Raw genomic sequence first — 23,808 nt, 5'->3', positions numbered from 1 at the left:
AATGCATAAGAGATTTCCTTGTCACTAATGGATTCAAAGTCGGCAAAGCCGATCCTACACTCTTTACTAAAACCATTGCAAATGATTTATTTGTATGTCAAATTTACGTTGATGATATCATATTTGGGTCTACTAACAAATCTACATGTGAAGAGTTTAGTAGGATCATGATTCAAAAATTCGAGATGTTTATGATGGGGGAGTTGAAGTATTTTCTAGGATTTCAAGTGAAGCAACTCCAAGAGGGCACCTTCATCAGCCAAACTAAGTACATTCAAGATATACTCACCAAGTTTGGAATAAAGGATGCCAAACCCATCAAGACACCCATGGGAACCAATGGGCATCTCGACCTCGACACGGGAGGTAAATCCGTAGATCAAAAGGTATACCGGTCGATGATAGGATCTTTACTCTACTTATGTGCATCTCGACCGGACATTATGCTTTCCGTATGCATGTGTGCAAGGTTCCAAGCCGATCCTAAGGAAGTTCACCTTAGGGCCATGAAAAGAATCATGAGATATCTAGTTCATACACCTAAGTTTGGTCTTTGGTACCCCAAGGGATCCACCTTTGATTTGATAGGTTATTCATATGCTGATTGGGTAGGGTGTAAAATTGATAGAAAGAGCACATCAGGGACTTGTCAGTTCTTGGGAAGATCCCTGGTGTCTTAGGCTTCAAAGAAACAAAACTCAGTAGCTCTTTCTACCACCGAAGCCGAGTATATTGCCACAGGCCATTGTTGCGTGCAATTGCTTTGGATGAGGCAAACCCTTAGGGACTATGGCTACAAATTGAGCAAAGTCCCTCTCCTATGTGATAATGAGAGTGCAATCCGCATGGCGGATAATCCCGTTGAACACAGCCGCACTAAGCACATAGCCATTCGGTATCACTTTTTGAGAGATCACCAACAAAGGGGGTATCGAAATTGCTTATGTTAGCACCAAAGAACAATTAGCCAATATCTTTACCAAACCATTAGATGAGAAAACCTTTACCAAACTTAGGAATGAGCTAAACATTCTTGAGTCTCGAAACTTTGATTGATACTTTGCACACATAGCTCATTTATATACCTTTGATCATATCTCTTTTATGTCTACGACTAATGTGTTTTCAAGTGTATTCTTATGCTAAGTCGTAGATTGAAAGGGAAATGGAGTCTTCGGCGAAGACAAGGCTTCCACTCCACTCTATCAGTATTATTTACCCTTCGCCGTCACTCCGCACCGCTCTCCACTTTGGTATAATCTTCACTCTTATTACTAGTACCAATGGGGAGAAAGTAAAAAGGGCTCTCAAAAGACTCCGTTTTTGGCGATTAATGCCAAAGGGGGAGAGATTATTAGCCCAAAGCAAAAGGATCGGCACCACCACCAATTTCAAAGTTTAAAAAGAAGTTTTTTTAATTGGTATCTTATGATGAAATATTTAAAAGAGGATTTTTCAATTGGTTAGCATTTTTCAAATTGGTATTAAATAGTTAATCTTCTTTCAATTGGTAAAACCCTCTTGAGCACTAAGAGGAGAATTTCATTGAGGGGGAGTTTTGTTTAAGTCAAAGGAAAGGCATTTGAAACAGGGGGAGAAAATTTCAAATCTTGAAAATGCTTCTTGCAATCTTATTCATATACCTTTGACTATTTGCAAAAGTGCTTTAAAAAGATTTTCTAAAAGATTTTGCAAAACCAAAACAAGTGGTGCAAGCGTGATCCAAAATGTTAAAAGAAAGAAAGCAATCCATGCATATCTAATGAAAGTATAAATTGGTTTAATTCTAAACAACCTTTGCACTTACCTTATGCAAACTAGTTCAATTCTGCACTGATATATTTGCTTTGGTTTGTGTTGGCATCAATCACCAAAAAGGGGGAGATTGAAAGGGAAATAGGGTCAAACCTTTTCCTATAAATATTTTGGTGGTTGAATTGCCCAACACAAATATTGGACTAACTAATTTGCTCTAGATTATATGTTCTATAGGTGCTAATGGTTCAACACAAAAATCTAAGTTAGGGTTCAAAAGAAAGGAGCAAAAGAAACCGAAGAAGAACCCTCGTCTAGCGCACCGGACTGTCCGGTGTGCCACTGGACAGTGTCCGGTGTACCAGGGTGGATCGACTTCAAACTCTTCACCTTCGGGTTTCTGAGGCCGCATTCCGCTATAATTCATCGGACTGTCCGGTGGGCCACCGGACTGTCTGGTGTGCCAGCGGAGCAACGACTCCCAAGCGCAACGGTCGACTCCAACGATCGACTGACAACTGAACAGTGCACGGACAGTTCGCACAGAGTCAGAGCAGCGCCAGAAGGCGCACCGGACAGTGAACAGTGGTTGTCCGGTGCGGCACCGGACTGTCCGGTGGCACAAGCTGTCAGAGCTCCAATGCTCCAAAACCACTCCAAGACACAAACAAGAGATCAAATCCTCTCCAAAGTCCAAAACCACTCCAAACACTTAGTGACTTGTGAGAGAGAGATTTTCGTGTTCACTTGAGTTCTTGTTGCTTGGATCGCTTTCTTCTTCCTCCATTCTTGTTCTCAAGACACTTGTAATCAAAGCAAGAGACACCAAGTTGTGGTGGTCCTTGTAGGGGTCTAAGTGATCCGGTTTGATTAAGGAGAAAGCTCACTCGGTCTAGGTGACCGTTTGAGAGAGGGAAGAGTTGAAAGAGACCCGGTCTTTGTGACCACCTCAACGGGGACTAGGTTTCCAAGAACCAAACCTCGGTAAAACAAATCATCGTGTCACTCGCTTCACTTCTTGGTTGATTTGTTTTCGCCCTCTTTCGGACTCGGTTTTATTTCTAACCCTAACCCCGGCTTGTAGTTGTGCTTAAAGTTTGTATATTTCAGTTTCCGACTATTCACCCCCCCTCTAGGCAACTTTCATCGATGATGTTGATAGCGGCAGCGACGACCTACTCATTTTCGTGTAGAGATAGATCGGGTCCCATTAGATTTGTGGAGATCCATATGTTATTCAGTTCTAAAAGCCACAACAAATAACAGATGGATCTCCCACATTTCTCCAGTTGTTGGGGCCAAGGAAATTAGAGAGTTCGTGGCTCTATGGGAAGCTCTGCGCGAGGTGCAATTAAATCCAGGGATTGAGGACGCCATTTACTGGCGTTGGACCAATGATGGTGCCTACTCAACCAGGAGTGCATATTTGGCCCAGTTCATTGGAGGTTATGCCAAGTGCAATCTACTACCAATTTGGAAGGCGAAAGTGGAGTCAAAATGTCGTTTCTTCGCGTGGACTCTACTGCATAATAAGATCTTAACAGCTAAAAATCTCCAGAAAAGAGGTTGGAGTAATGATACGATCTGCAGACTTTGCAAACAAGAACCAGAAGATATAACCCACTTGTTCCAAAACTGTATCTTTACTAGGGCGGTGTGGGCGCAGCTTTCTCATTGGCTTGACCTCGCCTTGCTGCCAGGGATGGCACAATTTTCGTCAATATACACTTGGTGGAAGAAGTGCAGAGCCAAATTCGATAAATGCTCAAGGAGAGAGTTTGATGGTTTGATCATCCTTTTCTGGTGGGAGATTTGGAAAGAGCGGAACCGCAGAACCTTCCAAAGCCTAGAGAAGTCGAAGTGTGTGATTGCAGGGTTAATCAAGGATGTTTTTGGGCAGCAAAGAGTTGCTATTTTTTTTTTGACTTTGGTTGCTAGGGTCTCTGCATAGCATTCTTTTATCCTTTTTTCTTTCTAGAGTACTTGAGTGGCTTTTTCGGGGGCTGTTTGGCTAGATAAGTGTCTGTAAGTGTGTTCTTTTTTTTCCTCTTAATAAAGTTTGGACGTGGCAATTCTCTTGCCGCGTCTTTCAAAAAAAAAAGATTTGTGTGTCAAGGAAGTACAACGAACGTTGGTTCGTGTTTGTATTTATTTCACTCGTGAAGGTAGGCCACAACCAAAGTGGTTATTGCACCTTTGGTCAGGACGCGAGAGGTTTGGCTTTGTTCTCTCGCCGAGTACGTATGAGATCAACCCAACAATTAGTAGTAGCACCATCGATCAAAAAGTGTAGAACTTATACCGCGCAAACATGAGAAAATCAAAGAGGAGCACGAGTGAGCTGTACTCTTTGCAGGCGAGCATGTGCATCACATGCCTGATGACATCTGTTAACAAGAGATGCAGTTGAGATTCCTGATCACATGCCTGTTGACATCTGTTAAACTCGGATCATCAGGAGCATCTCCCAATCTCAGTCAAGCACTTGGCCTGCAAAGATTCATTCATTCATCCATCCATTCTCAGTTCTCTGTCAACAGGCACAGTTAGTCGATGTGGGGCAACAAAGTAATCTGAAACACAACTCCCAGCAAGATTATCGGCATTGGTATGTTATTTTTTTGTTTGTTTCTTGTCCAGCTTGGAGATTCCATGGAGGCTTGCAGGCTGCAGCGGCTCCAAGAACACCGACCACGTAGCAAAGTAGCAAACTCAGAGCAGAATGGTAGTCATTGATCGGGGTCAACGGTGAAGTGCAGGCGGAGGGATCTCTCCACGATCGGGTGGAACTTGGATGACCACATCTGCAACTCACAGCCCAAACATACGAGTTATATACTTGTGGAGCGTAGATTCAGGCAAATGCCCTGTACTTTTGCTATCCTGCTTCAGTTCAGAGCTGGAATCCAACCCTTCATTCTGTATGTAAATCTCTACTGTCTTGTATTTTTCCCTACTAGTTTCAATTTACTTGGTTTAGTGAAATGTGGCATGCAGGAAACTCAAAAATATGAAATCCATGTGAGTAGAGTAGAGTAGAGTTCTTTTACATCATTGTACTCCATGCTCTCCCTGAACAGCCTGAAGTCGTCAACTGCATGACCGCATGAGTCAATAAATCGAGTAACCAACCGCGGCTCCAAGAGAGGTTCTGACTTGAGTAGGATGGGCTTGAAAACTCAAATTACCTTTGAAATTGAAGAGGATTAAAAAAGAAATTAGTTTATTTTCATCTTAATCTTCTCCAATCCTGAAGGGGATTCGAGGTTTCCAAAGTAGAAGGATTGCCGCCCAGAAATTGACACCGAAAGTACCTCATATTTACCGTGAGTGTTCTAAATTCTGCATACCGTTAGTAGCGGCCATATTGACCTTTTGGTTTTTGGCATCAGGCTGCTGTTTCCTGTTTGGATCATCCGGATAACGGATACAGTCATGATGCAGTAATCCGTTTTGCCATCACGTTAGTGGGCTAGACTATCTTCAACAGACTCCCTATTTCACTTTCTATTTCAAACTCTGTATAATCTATAGTGCAAAACAATACTTCACACGGCCGTTTACATGACCTACTGGAGATTGGATACTTTTGGATTGAAATGATTTGGAGAGATTGAAGAGTGTTTAAATCCCAATAAATCAAAAACTCTCATAATACATCTCAATCCAATTCAATTCCTCTCATTACTAGAGTACTCAAACTAGGCCTTAATCCACCCTAATACCCCTCAATAGTAAAGAATTTTAGCCCTTCATCAACCCCCTTCTTCCAAACAAGTCCTTAAAACCGATTGGATAACAAGAGAATTGTAGAAGATCCATGGGGCAGTAAATCTCTCGCTATACAAAATTGAATAGCCAGCTATTTCCTTCCATATGTACTCTCCAATTCCCTTGTCACCAAATCAGAACTTACAGTTTTGAAGTGATCTGGTAATGCAGCACTTAGAAACCACTCACCTTTTCATCATAAAGCCACCAGAATGTGTACCACTACTGGATTCAAGCACACCACGAGCAGCGGAAGGAACCATCTTCTTTCCAGTCCCCCGCCATCTGCGATCTACACAGACACAAGGGAGTTGGGAATCTGTATCCAACATGCATGCACTTCGAAGACAAGCCCAAAGCTGAGATCGAGAACTCACATCGGTCCAAATTCTGCGCGGACAGTTGATGCAGCCCAAACCAGCTTCCAACAGGCACCTGGGCTAACGCTGGCACAGACATCCTGATGGTTCAGTTGCCACACTGGATATTTTTTTTTTATGATTCTGGGTGAAGTTGTGGTAACCATGAGCGAAAGCAGAATCTTTTGGGCTGTGGAAGGACATCTTCTGTCCTCGCCATCAGTGGGTGATCGGAGCTAATAGCACTGTCCTTTTCATAGCTCCACAGTTTTAGGTTTTTTTTTTCGACAAAGATACTAGATCTCGCATTGAGAAATACAAACTTAAGAAATGAAACCTGCCTTTCAATTTGCATTGATCACAAGAGGTAATTAACGAAAGTAGCCTAAATTAGAGTGACATGAATATTACACCAGTCGACCTTCAAATCATTCACAAGTTTGATCACAGGGAAAGACGGCTACAATTCTACGAACCAGAACATCAAAAGTTTCTAAAAACTACAGGCGCTCCATGATGGACTTGACGGAGTCCAAGATCCTAAAATAATGGTAAAACAATGAAGAATGTTCGCCCTCCAAGCCATCTCTGTGGTGGCGGTTGCTCCCAGCGAGATTGTTGCATGGGCTTCCACCTATCACGAGATCAAAGCCGCCAATTCGTCTAATATATGCCTCGATCCTATCAGCTGTCAGCGTCTGCACATCATTGATCTCAATCAAGGTACCAGTCTGTGTCTGATCCCACCAGCTCTTCAGAATAGTCCTGTTCACCTCAGACTTCTCTACTGAAACGACTGTGTTCATGCGTATACCGAGCCTATGGAGAGCCACCTCGGCTCCTCCGATGCCAGTGAATAGAGACAACACGTTCATGCCTTGTGGGTACCTATCCTTGAGGACTGAGAGATGGTAAGCAACAGTGTCAACCTGAAACGAGTTTCCAAGAGATCGGTACCTCTCTGTCCTGCTGATACCTCTGGTGTGATCCTTGGGAAAGCCAAGCAGGAACTCCATCTCATCAGGCTCTAGGGGAGCAACCTTGTTTAGGCCAACCCAAGCCAGATTCCATTTCCTACACTCCTCCAGCACAAACTTCTGAACTAATGGAGGTGGTGGATCCGAACTGTTTGCAAGGGTTACACGAATCCTCTCTAACAGTTTTGCGCTAGACGTACAAGTCTGGAGGCAATTGAACTGCCGCCTTGGGTCCCATGAAGGCCACCACCTCTTGGTACGAGGAAATGCTTCAAATATTGTCTTCGGAGGTAAGGGGAGGAGAGGCGACCTTCTCTCAAGTGGTAGATTGTGTATGTAGCCTCTTTTCCTGGCAGCAGCGCAGAAGTACTTGGAGTCCACAAACTCCGGCTGAATATCGTACAAGAATCTAGATATGGTAGTCCAGACACCCTTTGGAGCAAGAGCAACATTCTCGTAGTAGAAGTATGGTGGTCCAATAGCTTGTGTAGGCAGCGATCTGTCTACTGGTCTTGTCCAATGGTCCGGCAAATTAAATCCAACCATTGGATTTGGGAGAGGCATGGGTTCTTCACAGCTACCATCTAATGGGCCTCTATTTCCCTGTGCTTGACCTCCATATCTTTTTCTCTTTTTTTTGTTCCCGTCCATGAACCTTCCTTTGTTTCTCCCTCCATTGGAATTACCCTGCAGTATTGCAAACACAGTTCCATCATCAGACCATTAAATTTGAACTAAATCTTATTGCAGACTTGTATGGGCAGGTCACCTAAGACGAACGAACCTCGTAGTCAGACAAATTGCCACAGTAACCATCTCCTGCGGTCTGTGAAGCATATATGGAATCCACCAGAACAGAAATAGATGCATCCTGCCCTGAGTAATTTTAAACCACGGACAACAATAAGGTGCATGATCAGTGAACAGGGGCGTTTGGAGCATACTTAAAATAAAAACAGTTTTAAACCACAAGCTCTGAAGATAACTCAAAATAAAACAGAGACAAGGACAGAACCTGAGTTCTACAAGTTGCATGCAAAAAACAGTTTTATTTGACAACAAATGCATTTAAAATGTTCTGACCCCAAAAAAATTAATAAACTGTTGGTTGCCTGCTTTGAATTGAGCATCCGGATGCTTCCTATTCATAGAATCAAAGGTTTACATCTACTAATTGGATGGATAAGTTCCTAAAATCCCAGTTATTCTTCTAAGAAACAATATTTATCATACACCTTGCTTTCTACAAGTTATTGTGGGCATGCCTAACTGATTTGTCTTCAGATTTATAACTGGTTAACCAGGTGCAATCAGTCTATCAAGCTTGGAAAGAATCAACCATTCCAGGTTATCTCAGTTCAAGATTGCAGCCAGTTTACGAGTTCCAACTTACAGCATTTGAGGAAAATTCTCAGAATCCAGAGATAAACCAATAGAATGTTTGGCATATAATTAAACATGGCAATGTTATTATTCAACAGATTTATTCTAAGTGAGAGCATATCCTACTTTCAGGTTGGAAATTGATGTTTATTTTGCTGACGAATCTAAGGCAAACAGAGGGGCATGGAAAAAAGGCTCAGAAATCACACCGCATCTAGTAATAGCCAGTGCAGCCTCGTCTTCAGGAAACCCCATTTTAACTAAGGAATCAACTTTCTTGTCCTTCTGTGACATCTCATTTAAGAAATCCTGTGTTGAAAGCACAGGAGAGCACTGAGAAATCCTGTGTTGACAAGCTACATAAACTAGCATTGCAATTACCTTCCAAAGGACAAAAACAATGAGTCTTGTAATGTGTATAGAAATGGGAAGTAACGTAACTATGGACAAGTTTGGAAAACAATTAGCTTTTTTATTGAGAAAAACAAATGTACTGCGTAAAAAAATGGAACTCCAGCTGTAGTCCAGTTCAATCAACTCTCAGCTACATGAAGTCACATGCCAAACACCAAAAAGTATGCAAGTTCCATGTTAGAGTCGAACAAGAATGTTGTTGCACTACGGAGCCTCAAATTCTCAGGATCACTAATCAATTTGCATAAATACCAAAATGTAAATAGATAATAACCCATACCTAAAGTTTTCTTTTTGAATTAAAACAGTAGGAGAGAATGCTGTTACAGGGAAGAGGGGGTACAGCAAACTTAAGTAAAAAGAAATTAATGCCACATACAAGATAAGATTATCATCAGTAACGAACCACCCACAATTTTGGAATTTCATTTGTTAGTCCACAGTGGTGCCTTGTTCAAGAATATCACTAACACGAGAGTTCTATTCATATGCATAAGATGAAACGAAACAGTTCCAAGTTTATGATGGACACAACTATCTTGCCCACCGTCTTACTGATAAGATTTTCTTACAAAATTAAGGATTTTGGTTTCATTGGAACATGCTGTTCTGGCCCAAAGAACTCAGTTGTCCAAAAATATAAGGGAAAAACAAAAATAGATTGCCTTTATAGCACAGCTATGTAGCTAACAGCTGTTTGAAAACAAAGGAACATGTGCAAGTAAAAGTAAGGAACGTTATGGTTTTCGGGGTAATTAGTCTACTTACTGGATTAACATTAAACATGTTTAATGCAGAAGTATATATTATTGAAGCAAAGTAAATACATAGCAGGTTTCTCAAAAGAATAAAGTAAACGAATACAGTCACCAAGGGGGCACATGAAAATACCTCGTCTTCAGAATCATCAATAGAGTTAGCAACCCTGGTGCTTCTCCCACCATCAGCATCCTCATCATCCCAGTTTTCTAGAATGTCGTCATCATCACTATCATCAACAGTTTGGGGGGCACAACCAGAAGCGAAGCCGTTATCCACTTTGAGGTCATTGCCTAGTTCCTGCACTTGGCATCACTTTGTAAATAAAAATCCTCTTTGATACCATGCAAAATCATCAAAGAATAACTGATAGAAGCAGGAACACAAATGGATACCTGGTAAGTAAGAAGAAGCTCAACTAATGAATCTGCTCCATTATCCCCTGAAAGAAAAGGCAGCTGTGAGATAGAGTATATAAATCACCTGGAATCTAAATAGAGAAGAAATGGGTAAGCACCATTGTCCTTCATGGCCTTCCGAACAATCTCTTCCGTGAAACCCATGTCCATATACTTTTGAACCAAGGAGGCAGATGGCCCAGCCTTCCCATTGCCATTAGCAACCTTAAAAGCAGCCCCACAAACAAACAGAAACATTACAATCGTAGCCACTACAAACAAGGTAACAATAACATTGAGAGTGTTCGTGTCGCTGTACGCTAATCATGATCCTGATTATGTTCATGATGACCATATGTATCCACCCCCACCCCGGCCAGGTTGGCACAAGTGGTTTGAACATCCCTGAGTAACATGAACTGAAGAACATATAGTAGCATATGTACGGATCAGTTAGATGGATTACCCGTGTTGATGGACCTGGAGCATCAGTGTTCGTTGATCTCAGAGCTGATGAACCGGCACCAGCAGCATTGAAGTTCGCTGGCTCCTCCCCATTGCCATCACTATCCCATTCAAAGTTGTCACTGCCATCACTGTCGCTAACCCAGTGCTGTGACACGGATTAAGAACAAGACATCAGGCACATCGAGCAACAGTAGGACGAAACCATCATCCAACCCGAAATAACACCCAAAATGCAGGTCCCTAACTCGATCCAGTGTTAAGAAAACCCCTATGTTGAGCAGCAGAAAGGAACAAAACCCAACGTCGCGACATCAGGGACCCCACTCTAACGCGCAGCGGACCAGACTATGAGCATCAAGAATTCATGGCGCGAGAGATCATCCCCTCACAGTATATGGAATAGGACACAGCAAAGAAAAGCATGGGAAAGAAAGGAAAGTCTTACCGCCATTCCGGAGCCTTCGGGTTCGGGGGAAGGGGCTCCGGGGGATACTTCTTCCTCGATCCCTCTCGTTTACCTCGGCCCAGGCGCGGCAGGAAGCTGTGGCGACGGAACTGGAGACTCCGGACGGCGTGGCCTCTCTCCGCCCTCCGCTCCACAGCCTCCCCTCGGACTACCTCTGCCGCCCCTCCCCACCCGTCGCCGTCGGCCCCTGACCTGGGAGGCGGTGGCAGACGAGGGTGAGCGGGAGTCCGCGATGGCCTGCCGCCGCCGTCTCTGCTCTGCCCGCTTTTCTTAGACGAGGGAGCAGGCAGGGAAGGGGTGAGACGGCGAATCTCCTTCTCCTCCAAGTCGCAACGAGAAACATACGCGCGGCGCCCGCCAAACTGCACGGGCATTGGGCACGTCACTTGTTGTACACCACTAGCATTTGTAGGGACCGCCTCATGTGTGTCATGTCTGTCAGCGAGACGGTGCTGAACGGTCCCAGGTACGCGTAGGCCGTAGGGGTTGAAAGATCCCGTGTGGCGGCTGATCAGTGGTCACTCGGGTGGAGAGCATTTCCCGAAGAGCTTTGGAAGCCACACGGCTGAACGCATAATTAGGGGTGTAGCCCAACTCTCAATGCAATAAAGAGAAAAAAAGTTGTTTTATTGATGGTGGTGGCAGAGATGCTGCCACCAACCATACTATAGTTGTCACGTATTTAGTGTGCTAGCTGTCACCAATATAGCATACTAGTATTTAATTTATTATAATTAGATCATTTTCGTAGATATAGTTTTATGCACCGTTTTTAAGGCTGTCAGATCAATATTTATTTAGAAACAATGTATTCAAAGTTTCACCATATAAAATTCTCTTATACTTCTTTTTATTAAATTGCATGACATGTCATTCTGTTTGCTTATGTGGCTTTATGATTTAATGAGAATCAAACTCCTACCGAGAATAGCCTTGTCATGGGTATATCATGATAGATCTAAATTGATTTTTATAATTTTACATAAAATATACTATTAAATTATTTATTATATTGTGTGATATTTTGATACTCACGCACATATATAATTAATTTTAGTTTATCGTTTATATCTCAAATAGTATCCATCAAAGCTAAGTCGGGAGACCTAAAAGACAATCGGACAAAGGCGGCAACAAAAGTGTTAGAGTAGCTTGCCTTATCTACTCCCCTCCAAAGAGGAGCTATCTGTCCTGATCTTAGGCTTGCAATCTTACATACCATCTATATATATGCTAATCCATGATCAGTAAGAGGACGTATATTACGACTCGAAACTCTATAAAAATCTATGTGTTAGGCTCAAAATGTCGTGACCTAGTAGGCATACTTCACGGTGTTAGGGTTCACTCCTCGCTCCCTAAACAATCTTTCGTCAAGTACTTTTGATATCCTAGTGTGTTTGGTACGACACCCGTGGGAAGTTTGGCACCTATAGCATCGTTCTGTCATCATAGCATCACCTAACTTTTAGTCACCTAAACTAGAGCTCTTGGACTCTAGCTCCAATAATTCAGACCATGACCCCCTGTTAGAACTCGCTAACTCGTGGTCAGCCAAGCTCAAACAGTGGGAGAACAGGAAAAAGTTTGATGCCGTTTAACACAGAGTATTAGGGCAACACTGTTTTTCCGTCCCCCGCAATGGACTGTACGGGGGTATTTATAGGTAACCGAGGGACAACTCTACCCTATCAAAGACGATTGTGCCCTCGGTTACCTATGTTATCCCTGGAATATTCTCCCTTGGGGGTTATGGTGGGTCATTACAGCGTGATTAATTACAAGCACACACAGACACACTAACAACTCTGCCCTCTTATCAGCTTACAAGTGGGACCCTGCAACATGGGCCATTTATACGTGGGCCCCATATTACAATAACGAGCGGGTAACAACATGTGGTCTTCGTGTTCCACATGCTCAGCCTTCGGAATTCTCGGCGGTCTTTGTTCTGACCCGTCGAGATGGAGGGAGTACCCAAGCCTTCGCCCGCTCTGTGCACTCCCTCAGTAGTGGAGCTCACTCTTCAGTCTTCGCTTGAATCCCTTCCGACATGTTCCTCCTTTTGTCGTGTAGTCGATTGAGCGAGGGGGTGTTGCGCCTTTGCCCCAATATTTGCCCTCCGAGGGACCAGTTCGACTAAGTTAGCTGGTGTCGAAGTCTATCGAGAGATGGCTGAAACGCTGGCCTCGCTCGAAGTGGTCCTGCAGGGGTTTTTGAAATGTGACCGCTGGTGAGACGTTTTACTGTGGGACTGTTTGGTTCCTGAGGCGCTGCGCCTAGCCTATAAAAAGTTGTGCATGGTCTGTAACCTTTTACCCGTCTGCGCGCGCATTGCAAAAACCCTAGCTTTCTTCTCTGCTTGCTTGCCCTCTTTCGCTCTCGCTCTGCCGGAGATCTCACCCGCGTCAAGCAAACTGCTCGCCGCCTCCAATGGTACGTGACCATGTCGTCTTCTTCCTCCTCCTCGTCTGCTGCGGTCGCGTCCTGGACCGTGCCATCGTCGGAGAAGACGATTAGCGATCCGGCGACGGTGGTGGAACTGCAGCACGGGCATACGGTCGAATTTGGCACCTCGAGGATTTACTCGGACCGCGTGATGGAGATGCAGCGCCTGGGCTATTTTAGGAACGGAGTCGGGCGGGCTCTACGGGCTGAAGATGTCCCTAAGCCAGAAGGGGAGTTAATTGTGTTCGAGGCGTTTTTTGTCGCCGGCCTTCGCTTGCCGGTTGAAAGTTCCCTTTGACCGGGAACAGGATCTGGATGTCGCCTAGAGGGGGGTGAATAGGCGAATAATAATAATCACTTTTAATACTTAAATTCTTACTCTACTCGAAGACCAGATCGCAGTGGAATGAAAGACCCTTCGAGTAGGTTGCAGCGAAATAGAAGATCTTGTCTCAAAATTCTCTGCACTTCAAATATAACTTGAACCACAGATAAGTATTGAAGTGCAGATATAAAGAGTAGATAAGATAGAGGATCAACACACAACACAGAGCAGAGCACACAGACACAGGAATTTATCCCGAGGTTCGGCCAAGCCTGAAATGCTTGCCTAGTCCTCGTTGGAGTTAGCCACACCTGGGCTTGGAGTCTATTTCAACTCCTTCCTTCGTTTGCTCAGATATGTCAGTATGACAGATAGAGCCTTTCACTATATTGAGTTCGGTTACAACAACGTCGTGGATGCTTACAGTCTTCTTGACAGCACTCCGGCAGAGTAACAATGCGCTCAAGACTTTGCTCTAGCTCTTTGCAGCACCTCTCCACTCTCTAAAGGCTTATAACTTTGCCTTCACACAAACTAGAGAGATATACACGAGAGTGAGAGAGAGAATCGATCCGAGTGATGTATACAATTGTTGGCTACACTTGTGTTATTGTTGGAGGCGCCTAGGAGTCCCTTTTATAGACCCAAGGGGCCTAGGACCCGTTGGAATTCATTTTGGAAGGCAATATTTGCTTTCTGTCGGGTGGTGCACCGGACAGTCCGGTGCACCACCGGACAGGTCCTGTAGCATGTCCGGTGCGTGATCTCTTTCAAAAACAGGCTCAGCTGACCGTTGGAGCAACAGTCGTCTTGGCTCACCGGACAGTCCGGTGCACCAACTATCCGTTGGCCCAAGCCACGCGTCGCCCGCTAATCGCGCTGTCAACCGTTGGCTCACTGGACAGTCCGGTGCACCACCGGACAGTCCGGTGAATTATAGTCGCACGTCGCCAAACTTCTCCCGAGAGCGGTCTGTTCACCGGAGTTCAGTCTGGCGCACCGGACATTGTCCGGTGCACCACCGGATAGTCCGGTGTGCCAGACTGAGCAGAGTCATGGCCGTACATAGCCAAGTCTTTTGCATCTCTTTTCTTTTCTTCTCTTCTTTGTTTCTAACACTTAGACAAATATATTAGTACACAAAAATCAATGTATTAAGTCTAGAAACATACCTTCTCTTTGATTTTCACTTCTTTAGCATTTGGCATGCTTGAGATTGATGTTGGACTCATAAATCCTCAAGTCAGCATGACTTGATCTAGATTGACATTTCTGAGCTCCAACATCCTGCAAAGGTCACATAGAATATCTCCAAACATAGGAACAACCCAAACTAAAGGTCAAGGTGCACTTAGCTCTTTTGGGCTGATTTCGACATTGGTTCTCCTTCCAGTGACCTTGTTCACTTCTTGAGCTTGATCTTGAGCCTTATGACTTACCCCACATAATTGTAGATGTTACCTCATTGGTTGTAAGTCATGTCCTTATGTAGTGTTCCTTGATGCACCATAACTTTTCTTAACTCGATCAACCTTGATTCCGCAAGTCTTCTTCTTCACCCCTGGCCTTGGGTTCCTAGTCTCCTTGACTTTCTCCCATGCACTCGGTACCTCGAAGCTCTTCTTGCTTCCATCCTTGGCTTGATCGGTTGTCTCTGAGTTATGCACATCGAGACATACTTAAGCAATGTCCATCCTCCTTGTGATGTCCATTATCTATAAATAATTCAGTCTTTGGACCATCACACTTGTTCACTTGTGTTGAACCATATTAGCTTTACATAAAGCACTTGTTCAATACTTAGCACACTTGTTAGTCCTTTAATTGGGTTGTCATCCAAAACACCAAAAAACACAAGAGCGCTTTCAATCTCCCCCTTTTTGGTGATTGATGGCAACACAATTAAAGCTTACATAAGAGTGAAATTTAAAACACGAGTTTTGAATTCTAAGTTTGTAGAATGCTCCCCCTAAATATGTGCTTACATTTAAAATCTTAACTTTGGCCTTACATGCCAAATTGCACATACTTAGGCTAATTCAAAGCATTACTACACCTTAGCACATGTGGGATGCATTGTCGATAATTAAACACATGCACAGAATCAGTGTTAAACACCAGTCAATTGAGTGAATATTCCACAGGAATATCAACCTACCACTATTCACAATTAGGATACCACTTTAAAACAATTTTAAAGCACCATAACCACATGAATATCTATTGCATGATAAACAAAGTAGCTACTAATTGATTCATAGCAACAGAAGCACTAATTTCGCATTATCACCATATAATACAACAAGAAGCATATGATAAGAATTATCAATACAACACATTCCTTCCTTGAGATCAAAGGTGAGATCAAAGGAAATCCTAAGCTTTAATGCACAAATTCTCCCCTTTGACATCAAACACCAAAACCACATTCAAGCAAGAACATAGGATGATGTCAAAGGACGCTGGGTATTTAGTTGGTAAAATACAACACACTAACATTACTCCACCTTACACAGTAGATATATGCAACACAAGCATTGGAGAAAATTTAAGATACAAATACGTAAAAGGTCAACACTTCCTTTTGTACCTTTACCCTGTTGTGATGTACTTTCCATTTTGAGAGTTTAATCTTTAGGAAGCTCCTTCACACTTGTGCCTGATCCTTTATCCTGACCTTTTCTTGTTGCTAAGATACCAGACTTAGAACAAGTTATAATACTTGACTTATGGAGGTACCCAAGTCCTGATTGCTCCATTTCTTGCTCATATTCCTTTTTCCACCTTGAGACTATACAAGATCACTCAAGAAACAATTAGTCTCAAAAGACACAAGTTATGTGTGCTCCCCCTAAAGTTATGCATCAAGTATTTGAATGACCTGCACTTTGCACATTCTAGCTTCCTCAGAACTAGAGGGGATCACAACATATCATGGTCAAGGCATACTCTATCAATTTCATCACAAAGAGATACCAATACCAATTGAATGGTTGACTTGATACAACAGTGCATGCCTCAAGGAGTATAACATTTTACAAGTAACCTAGGCATGCTTCATACATGATAATCATTGCACCCCATATACCAATTGAAAACGACAAGATCATGCATATAAAGCACAATGTCTAAGTACACCATGATTAAGAAGGTTCCTTAGGTACACCAAAAGAAACAACATTTTAAAGTAAGGAGCACCTAAGCCAAGTTACTACCAATTCAGAGGCAAGAACATAGTTGTGATCACAATCAATGGAACTTCAAGATATGAGATTGCATAGTTCCATTCTCCATACCTTTGCCTTTTACCTGAATACCATGAGATCCATTCTTTTAGGTAGTGTAGAGTGAGAGCACCTTTTGTCACCAATTTAGGGCTCCTTTTGCTCATACACCTCATAACTCAAGAAGGTGCATTAGTGGCACAACATGGATTTGGTATACACACAGTATCAAAATTGGGTAATTATGTGAACATGGACTAGACAAGATGTCATACTTGCACATAGGTTAATCATTAAAGATAATAGCATGTCTTACAAAAGGATACATGTTTATCCGTTAACACAAAAAGAGTTAATCATAGTGAATATATCGATTGAAAAGTTACCATTGAATGATTCAAAAGATATAACATATAGAACACACAATCATGATTAAGCAAGCATCATTATGAACCATTGATAACACAGGCAATCTCAAAAGCATAACTACTCCAAGGATAGGTAGCACAACAACCCAACTTAAGAGCAATACTGATTTGCAATAATGTACTTAAGATACCCGGGTACCGTCCTTTGGAGAGCAAGTTGCATATTCTTATCAAGGTCCTTTGCTTGATTTACCAATAATGATTCAAGTCCTCTACAACTTATTTAACTTGAGATGAACATGGGATTATAATTGCACAATCATTCAACCTTGGGTCAATGAATAGACAATAAAAATCAATAGCTTAAGCATAGAGTTTGAATTAACCATCTTAAGCTCTCCCATGGTCTCCAGTCCATCTCGAGGCACCTGCATGGTCTAGTTGGCACAGTTTGGTACCCATCTCAGGACGGGTCCATAACGATCATCCAAAAGAGCCTTTGGTACCCAAATAGCAATTGTGCTAGTTCTAGGTGATCTCATTACTGATCTAGCACAAGTGTATGGTTTGGGTCTTCTAAGCGAATAAGATTGAGACAAATTTACTTGCTTAGGAACCTTACCTTTATTACATACCTCAGGTGGATGACCATGCTCACCACACATATAGCAGAAACGTCGCTCAACCCGACATGACGCTTGCTGTTTATCATTTTCCTTGGTGAGGGTCATCTTGGAGGGTGCATGTCCTTGATTCTTTATGATCAGACATGAGATGATCATGTGGTCCTTTTCATTGCATCCAAAACATCTCCTTATCCCTTCGTCCTTGTCTTTGTATGGACAAGAAACAATGAGGTGACCTAATCTCTTGCACTTGAAGCACCTCCTTTTTCCTCTTCTCTTTTTGCTTTTGGATGACATAGAGAGATTATTAGTGCAAATAACATGACTAACTGAATCATTACCTTTTTCTTGTCTCTTGTTGATTGCTTCACTTATTGCTTTAGGAACATCTTTCTCATGGAGTTTGACCCTTGCTGCGGTTTCTCCTTCCTCAAGCTTCTTCACCACGTGTTTGTAGATATCTTGAGGAAGTCGAGCAAGGCGTCTTCTCCTTAATTGTCTTTGTTTCTTGTTTCCAAGCAATTCCCTTTTTGACCCTACAATTTGTTGCTCGTTTAAACATTCGCTTCCTTTTGAGCGACAAGGGTTAGCACATGGTGATATATTATCCAAATGTGCACTTGTGCAAGAATGAGGTTCACATGAATTTAAGTTTGTAATTACAACCTCATGAGCAACATCAAGCATGATATGGTCATCAACTAATTTACTATGAGAATACAACAACATATCATACTTGTCACCTAGAGCAAGTTTTTCTAAATTTATCATTTCTACTTGACTCCTAAGCATAGAATTTTCAGTTTTAAGTTGAGCAACATTAGATAAAACATCATCATTATTTCTTTGCTCAATTAAAACTGAATCATACCGTTGGACTAAATCATCATGAGAGCACTTTAGCTCCTCATGTTCTTTGGTCATCTTCTCTAGGCTGTCGTTGGTTTTGATGAGAGTCTCCTCTAGCTTGAGAAGCATCTCGCCTTGTTCCTTGTTCTTTCTCAACAGCTTAACCAAGAGCGCTTTGTCTTCTTTGTTGAGATGGGTGTAGAAACGACGAATCTCCTCTTCTTCTACATCGTCGATCTCATTTTCCCTGTCACTATTGTCAGTGGAAGCAAAATAGGAAAATGTACCTTGTGATGATGTAGACTCCTCATCCTCATATTCCTCCTCATGATTGCTTTCATATCCATTCTCATCGTTAGCAACAAGACATGTATAACAAGTGGGAGATGAACCTGTCGATGAGGTGGATCCATCGCTTGGTGTCCATCTCTCTAGTTCTTCTCCCTTGGACAAGTTAGTACTACCAGTAATAGAGGGAGCAGAAGCAGTGCATATGGACTTAAAAAAATTTAACTTAATTTTGGTCCATAGATCATGAGCATCAACAAATAAATCACTATCATTACTCATGATTGCAAAATAGGCACTTCTAGAAAGTGAGTCAACTAAGATGTTGCAAGCATGGTGATTGAGAGACAGACATCTTAGTTCATCATTAGAAGGATTTTGACTAAAATTGGAGGGGAAAATACTTCTACTAAAGATCTGTCTCAAATCAGGATCAACACGCATGAAAGCATTATAAATAGAGACAAACCAAGATTTATAATTAGAGCCATCGCCTAGAAGAAGTTCTACAGTTACCTCTTTTGACGACATCATCTCCGGACGGCTAAGCCCACACTGGAGAGGCCTAGCTCTGATACCAATTGAAAGTTCCCTTTGACCGGGAACAGGATTTGGATGTCGCCTAGAGGGGGGTGAATAGGCGAATAATAATAATCACTTTTAATACTTGAATTCTTACTCTACTAGGTGAGTGCCCGTGCGTTGCAACGGAACCGTATAATATGTGTGTTATATTGTTATAGATGTGTCCGTGAGTTGTCTCATTGAGTCACCACATTGCAGGCTCGAAGCGGTCTTTCTGCATTTGCATGCGGGGAAAGGCTTGTCTCAGTTTATCTTTTCCCCAGATCCCACTCATGTGGGAGTCTCAGGCATTGGATGTGCCCTTTTTTGAACAATTTTGGTCTATTATCACCATGCAGTTAATAGTTAAAACTCCGTGAATTAGAAAAGTTCTGAATGAAGTGAAGAGAAAACCGAGCAGGCTGATCGGAAGGAACTTGATATTAATATATACAACAATTGATCATGATATTATCAAGGTGTTGTTTCTATGTGTTAATATCTTCTGGATCCAGAAATGTAAATCAGTTGAAGAGTGTGCTAAAGGTATCTGTAAAATTTACATTAGCATATAACAAAATCAGGTCATTTGAGACTTAAACACTTATGCTACCTCCTTTCATATATCGCTTCATTGGATTTATTATGGCAAAAATAAAATGAAGGTAGAAGACAAATTGTTACATGGAAACATGATGATAAAGAATTTGCACAAGCAACCGCTAATGATAAGAAGAGCTATGAGTACTCCAACTTGAGCTTTGAAATGCATAATAGAATATAATCGAAGATGTCAAATTGATAACCTTTCCCTTGTTTTATGGCTTCTTCACTGTCACACATATCCCAACTATTTCTGTCAAAAATCTTCCCACTTGAAACAGCTTCAGCTAGAGCGGTCTTTATGGCATCAGCATGAGCAGATTTATCCACTGAACTTTCACTGAGATGTAATGGTGAAACAGGCCCTGCTGATCAGAGTTGGTCATCATATTTATGTTGTTTGATAATGGATAGTGGATGCATTACGGAACAGCAGCAATCTGGATTTAGTGTGCAAACCCCAGATTTAATACCTTCATCTTCATCGAGCATAGGGTGGTAAGGTGTCTTAGGCTCAGTGATCTTCTCTCTTTCTGGTTTGTTTGACTCAATGTCATTTAAATTCTCCTCATTCCATTTGACATGGCCCCTGGAACACATCAACTGTGGTATTTTTGCAGGGCAAACCATTATGTCAGAAAAGGAAGTTGAGACAGCACCACTAACCTTGCCTTCTTGGGTTCTCTAGCTTTCATTGTGTCCTGACAAATGCACGGCAGCTCAAGAAACACAGCCTCAGAATCTGCAACGGGTTACCAGGAAAACATCGTGCAAAGGGAAGTCAGTATAATGTATCACAGGCACCTTGGGATGATCAAAACCCTGTACATCACTATTTACCGAAACCTACATAACTCCACAAGCCCACATCAACCGACAGATACTAAAATCATTTGTTGAACATAACACGAAGGTGGAACTGTGAACTCTTAGCTGAAGCAGTCGCTGTTAAATCGAAACAAAAAATTAACCGTGTAAAACACTGCAGGGCCAAGGGAGCATCCGATTCTATAGGAATTAGCACCACCGAAAGCAAGCTCTGAGTAGAACCAACACAAAATAAAAGAATAACAATAGAAGAAAACAGTTCGAAGGAAGCAAAATGGCCCTATTCTTTCAATACACCACAGATAAAAGGATAGACACCAGAATCGCACCCAATTCGCCCCGCTTGCAGAAATGACTAATCCAACCAGACGAACCATGAACCCACTGAAACGCAAAGGGGGATCAATGCCGAGACGGACAGGAAACACAACACTGCCACATGACACACATGGTCGTGCCTGATGCCAGGCAGATGAGCAACAACAACGACATGAAACGCTCACAAATTCGTTCGGCACACGACGACGATCGCAAAACCTAGGATTCGGCAGCACAGGCGAAAGATATGTACGCGCCCGCTGATTGAGACAACTGAGGAGAGGCACGGCCGCGAGGGAAAGAGAGGGAAGGAGGTGAAATATTACCTTGTGAGCCCCCGGGGGTCGGTGGAGGAAAGGAATGAGCGGCGGAGCGAACGGAAGCGCGGAACACTGTCTTGGCGAGGACGAACGCCGATTTGTTTGGATCACTCGTTATTGGATAATGCAAATCGAGGAGATGGCGGGCAATTTGCGGCTGGTGGGCGCGGAGCTGGCGGCCATAGATCCAGCAGAGAGAGGAGAGCCGAGAGAGGAGAGCGAGGGCGGGGATGGCGGGGTCGGACCTTCCATCTCCACACGCGGACCTTTTCTTGTAGCAGACCGCGCGGAGAATGTGATGGCGGGGCGTCGGGGGCGCAGAGAGCGAGGGCGGGTCCTCCACACGACGCCCTTCCTTCCTTGGAGCAGCCGAGCAAGGATGGCGCACGGGGATGGCGACCTTCCATGCGCGGGGCACGACACCATTCCTTCCTTGAAGCAGCCGAGCGGGGATGGCGCGCGGGGATGGCGCTGCGGGCGGGGTCGGAGAGAGCGGGGGCGTCAGGGGCACAGAGAGCGGGCGACTGCAGGCAGAACCGTGCACCAAAATATGTGTGTACGTCTACACTACTATCTTATAGAGTAGTAAAGATACTCGAAGACCAGATCGCAGTGGAATGAAAGACCCTTCGAGTAGGTTGCAGCGAAATAGAAGATCCTGTCTCAAAATTCCCTGCACTTCAAATATAACTTGAACCACAGATAAGTATTGAAGTACAGATATAAAGAGTAGATAAGACAGAGGATCAGCACACAACACATAGCAGAGCACACAGACACAGGAATTTATCCCGAGGTTCGGCCAAGCCTGAAATGCTTGCCTAGTCCTCGTTGGAGTTAGCCAACCTGGGATTGGAGTCTATTTCAACTCCTTCCTCCATTTGCTCAGATCTGTCAGTATGACAGATAGAGCCTTTCACTATGTTGAGTTCGGTTACAACAACGCCGTGGATGCTTAGTCTTCTTGACAGCACTCCGGCAGAGTAACAATGCGCTCAAGACTTTGCTCTAGCTCTTTGCAGCACCTCTCCACTCTCTAAAGGCTTATAACTTTGCCTTCACACAAACTAGAGAGGTATACATGAGAGTGAGAGAGAGAATCGATCCGAGTGATGTATACAATTGTTGGCTACACTTGTGTTACTGTTGGAGGCGCCTAGGAGTCCCTTTTATAGACCTAAGGGGCCTAGGATTCGTTGGAATTCATTTTGGAAGGCAATATTTGCTTTCTGTCGGGTGGTGCACCGGACAGTCTGGTGCACCACCGGACAGGTCCTGTAGCATGTCCGGTGCGTGATCTCTTTCCAAGGCGGGCTTAGCTGACCGTTGGAGCAACGGTCGTCTTGGCTCACCGGACATTGTCCGGTGCACACCGGACAGTCCGGTGCACCAACATCCGTTGGCCCAAGGCACGCGTCGCCCGCTGATCGCGCTGCCGACCGTTGGCACAGTCGACCGTTGGCTCACCGGACAGTCCGGTGCACCACCGGACAGTCCGGTGCACCACCGGACAGTCCGGTGCACCACCGGACAGTCCAGTGAATTATAGTTGTACGTCGCCAAACTTCTCCCGAGAGCGGTCTGTTCACCGGATTTCAGTCTGGCGCACCAGACACTGTCCGGTGCACCACCGGACAGTCCGGTGTGCCAGACTGAGCAGAGTCATGGTTGTACATAGCCAAGTCTTTTGCATCTCTTTTCTTTTTGTCGGCGTTTTGAGACCCGGGGGGTCCCTGGATCGACGAGTAAATTGTCGCCGCGTGCCCCAGCCCAGATGGGTCGGCGCGAGACGGAGCGTGAAGGGGGGAGGAAGCCAGAGGGAGACGGGCGTGAGAGGTGGAATCCCGCGGCCTTCGTGTTTGTCCCGCGCCCAGGTCGGGTGCGCTTGCAGTAGGGGGTTACAAGCGTCCACGCGGGAGGGAGCGAGCGGCCTCACGCGAGCGCCGTCTCGTCCTTCCCCGCGCGACCAACCTTCTGTAAGAGGGCCCTGGTCCTTCCTTTTATATGCGTAAGGAGAAGACCCAGGTGTACAATGGGGGGTGTAGCAGTGTGCTAACGTGTCTAGTGGAGGAGAGCTAGCACCCTAAGTACATGCCATCGTGGCAGCCGGAGAGGTTTTGGCACCCGGTTCATGTGGTGTCGTGGCCGTCGGAGGAGCGCTGGAGCCTGGCGGAAGGACAGCTGTCGGGGCTGTCGAGTCCTTGCTGACGTCCTCTTGCTTCCGTAAGGGGGCTGGGAGTCGCCGTCGTCATAGAGCGTGCAGGGCGCCATCATTACTTGTCTGGCGGAGCGAGCCA

General features: G+C 44.0%; 1 protein-coding gene across 2 annotated transcripts; it reads right to left on the bottom strand.

Annotated features, from left to right (window-relative positions):
- Positions 1-6,208: 6,208 nt before the first annotated feature.
- On the bottom strand, positions 6,209-11,129 carry LOC100192479 (DNA cytosine methyltransferase Zmet 3). 2 transcript variants are annotated; one of them, XM_008679175.3, is made up of 8 exons: positions 10,730-11,129; positions 10,283-10,429; positions 9,936-10,041; positions 9,814-9,860; positions 9,551-9,718; positions 8,455-8,626; positions 7,647-7,738; positions 6,209-7,549 (listed from the first exon to the last, which is right to left on the bottom strand). In XM_008679175.3, the coding sequence occupies exons 1-8, from the start codon at positions 10,733-10,735 to the stop codon at positions 6,386-6,388; spliced, it is 1,902 nt and encodes a 633-aa protein (XP_008677397.1). In that variant the 5' UTR covers positions 10,736-11,129; the 3' UTR covers positions 6,209-6,385. The 2 variants fall into 2 exon arrangements, with proteins under 2 accessions (XP_008677397.1, NP_001131171.1); NM_001137699.1 differs by having other exon boundaries at positions 6,211-7,549; positions 8,455-8,554; positions 10,730-10,998.
- Positions 11,130-23,808: the final 12,679 nt, after the last annotated feature.

This window comes from Zea mays, chromosome 1 (assembly GCF_902167145.1).
Source record: "Zea mays cultivar B73 chromosome 1, Zm-B73-REFERENCE-NAM-5.0, whole genome shotgun sequence".
Taxonomy (NCBI): domain Eukaryota; kingdom Viridiplantae; phylum Streptophyta; class Magnoliopsida; order Poales; family Poaceae; genus Zea; species Zea mays.
The sequence above is the reverse complement of the archived record's forward strand: the minus strand, read 5'-3'. Positions and strand labels throughout refer to the sequence as shown.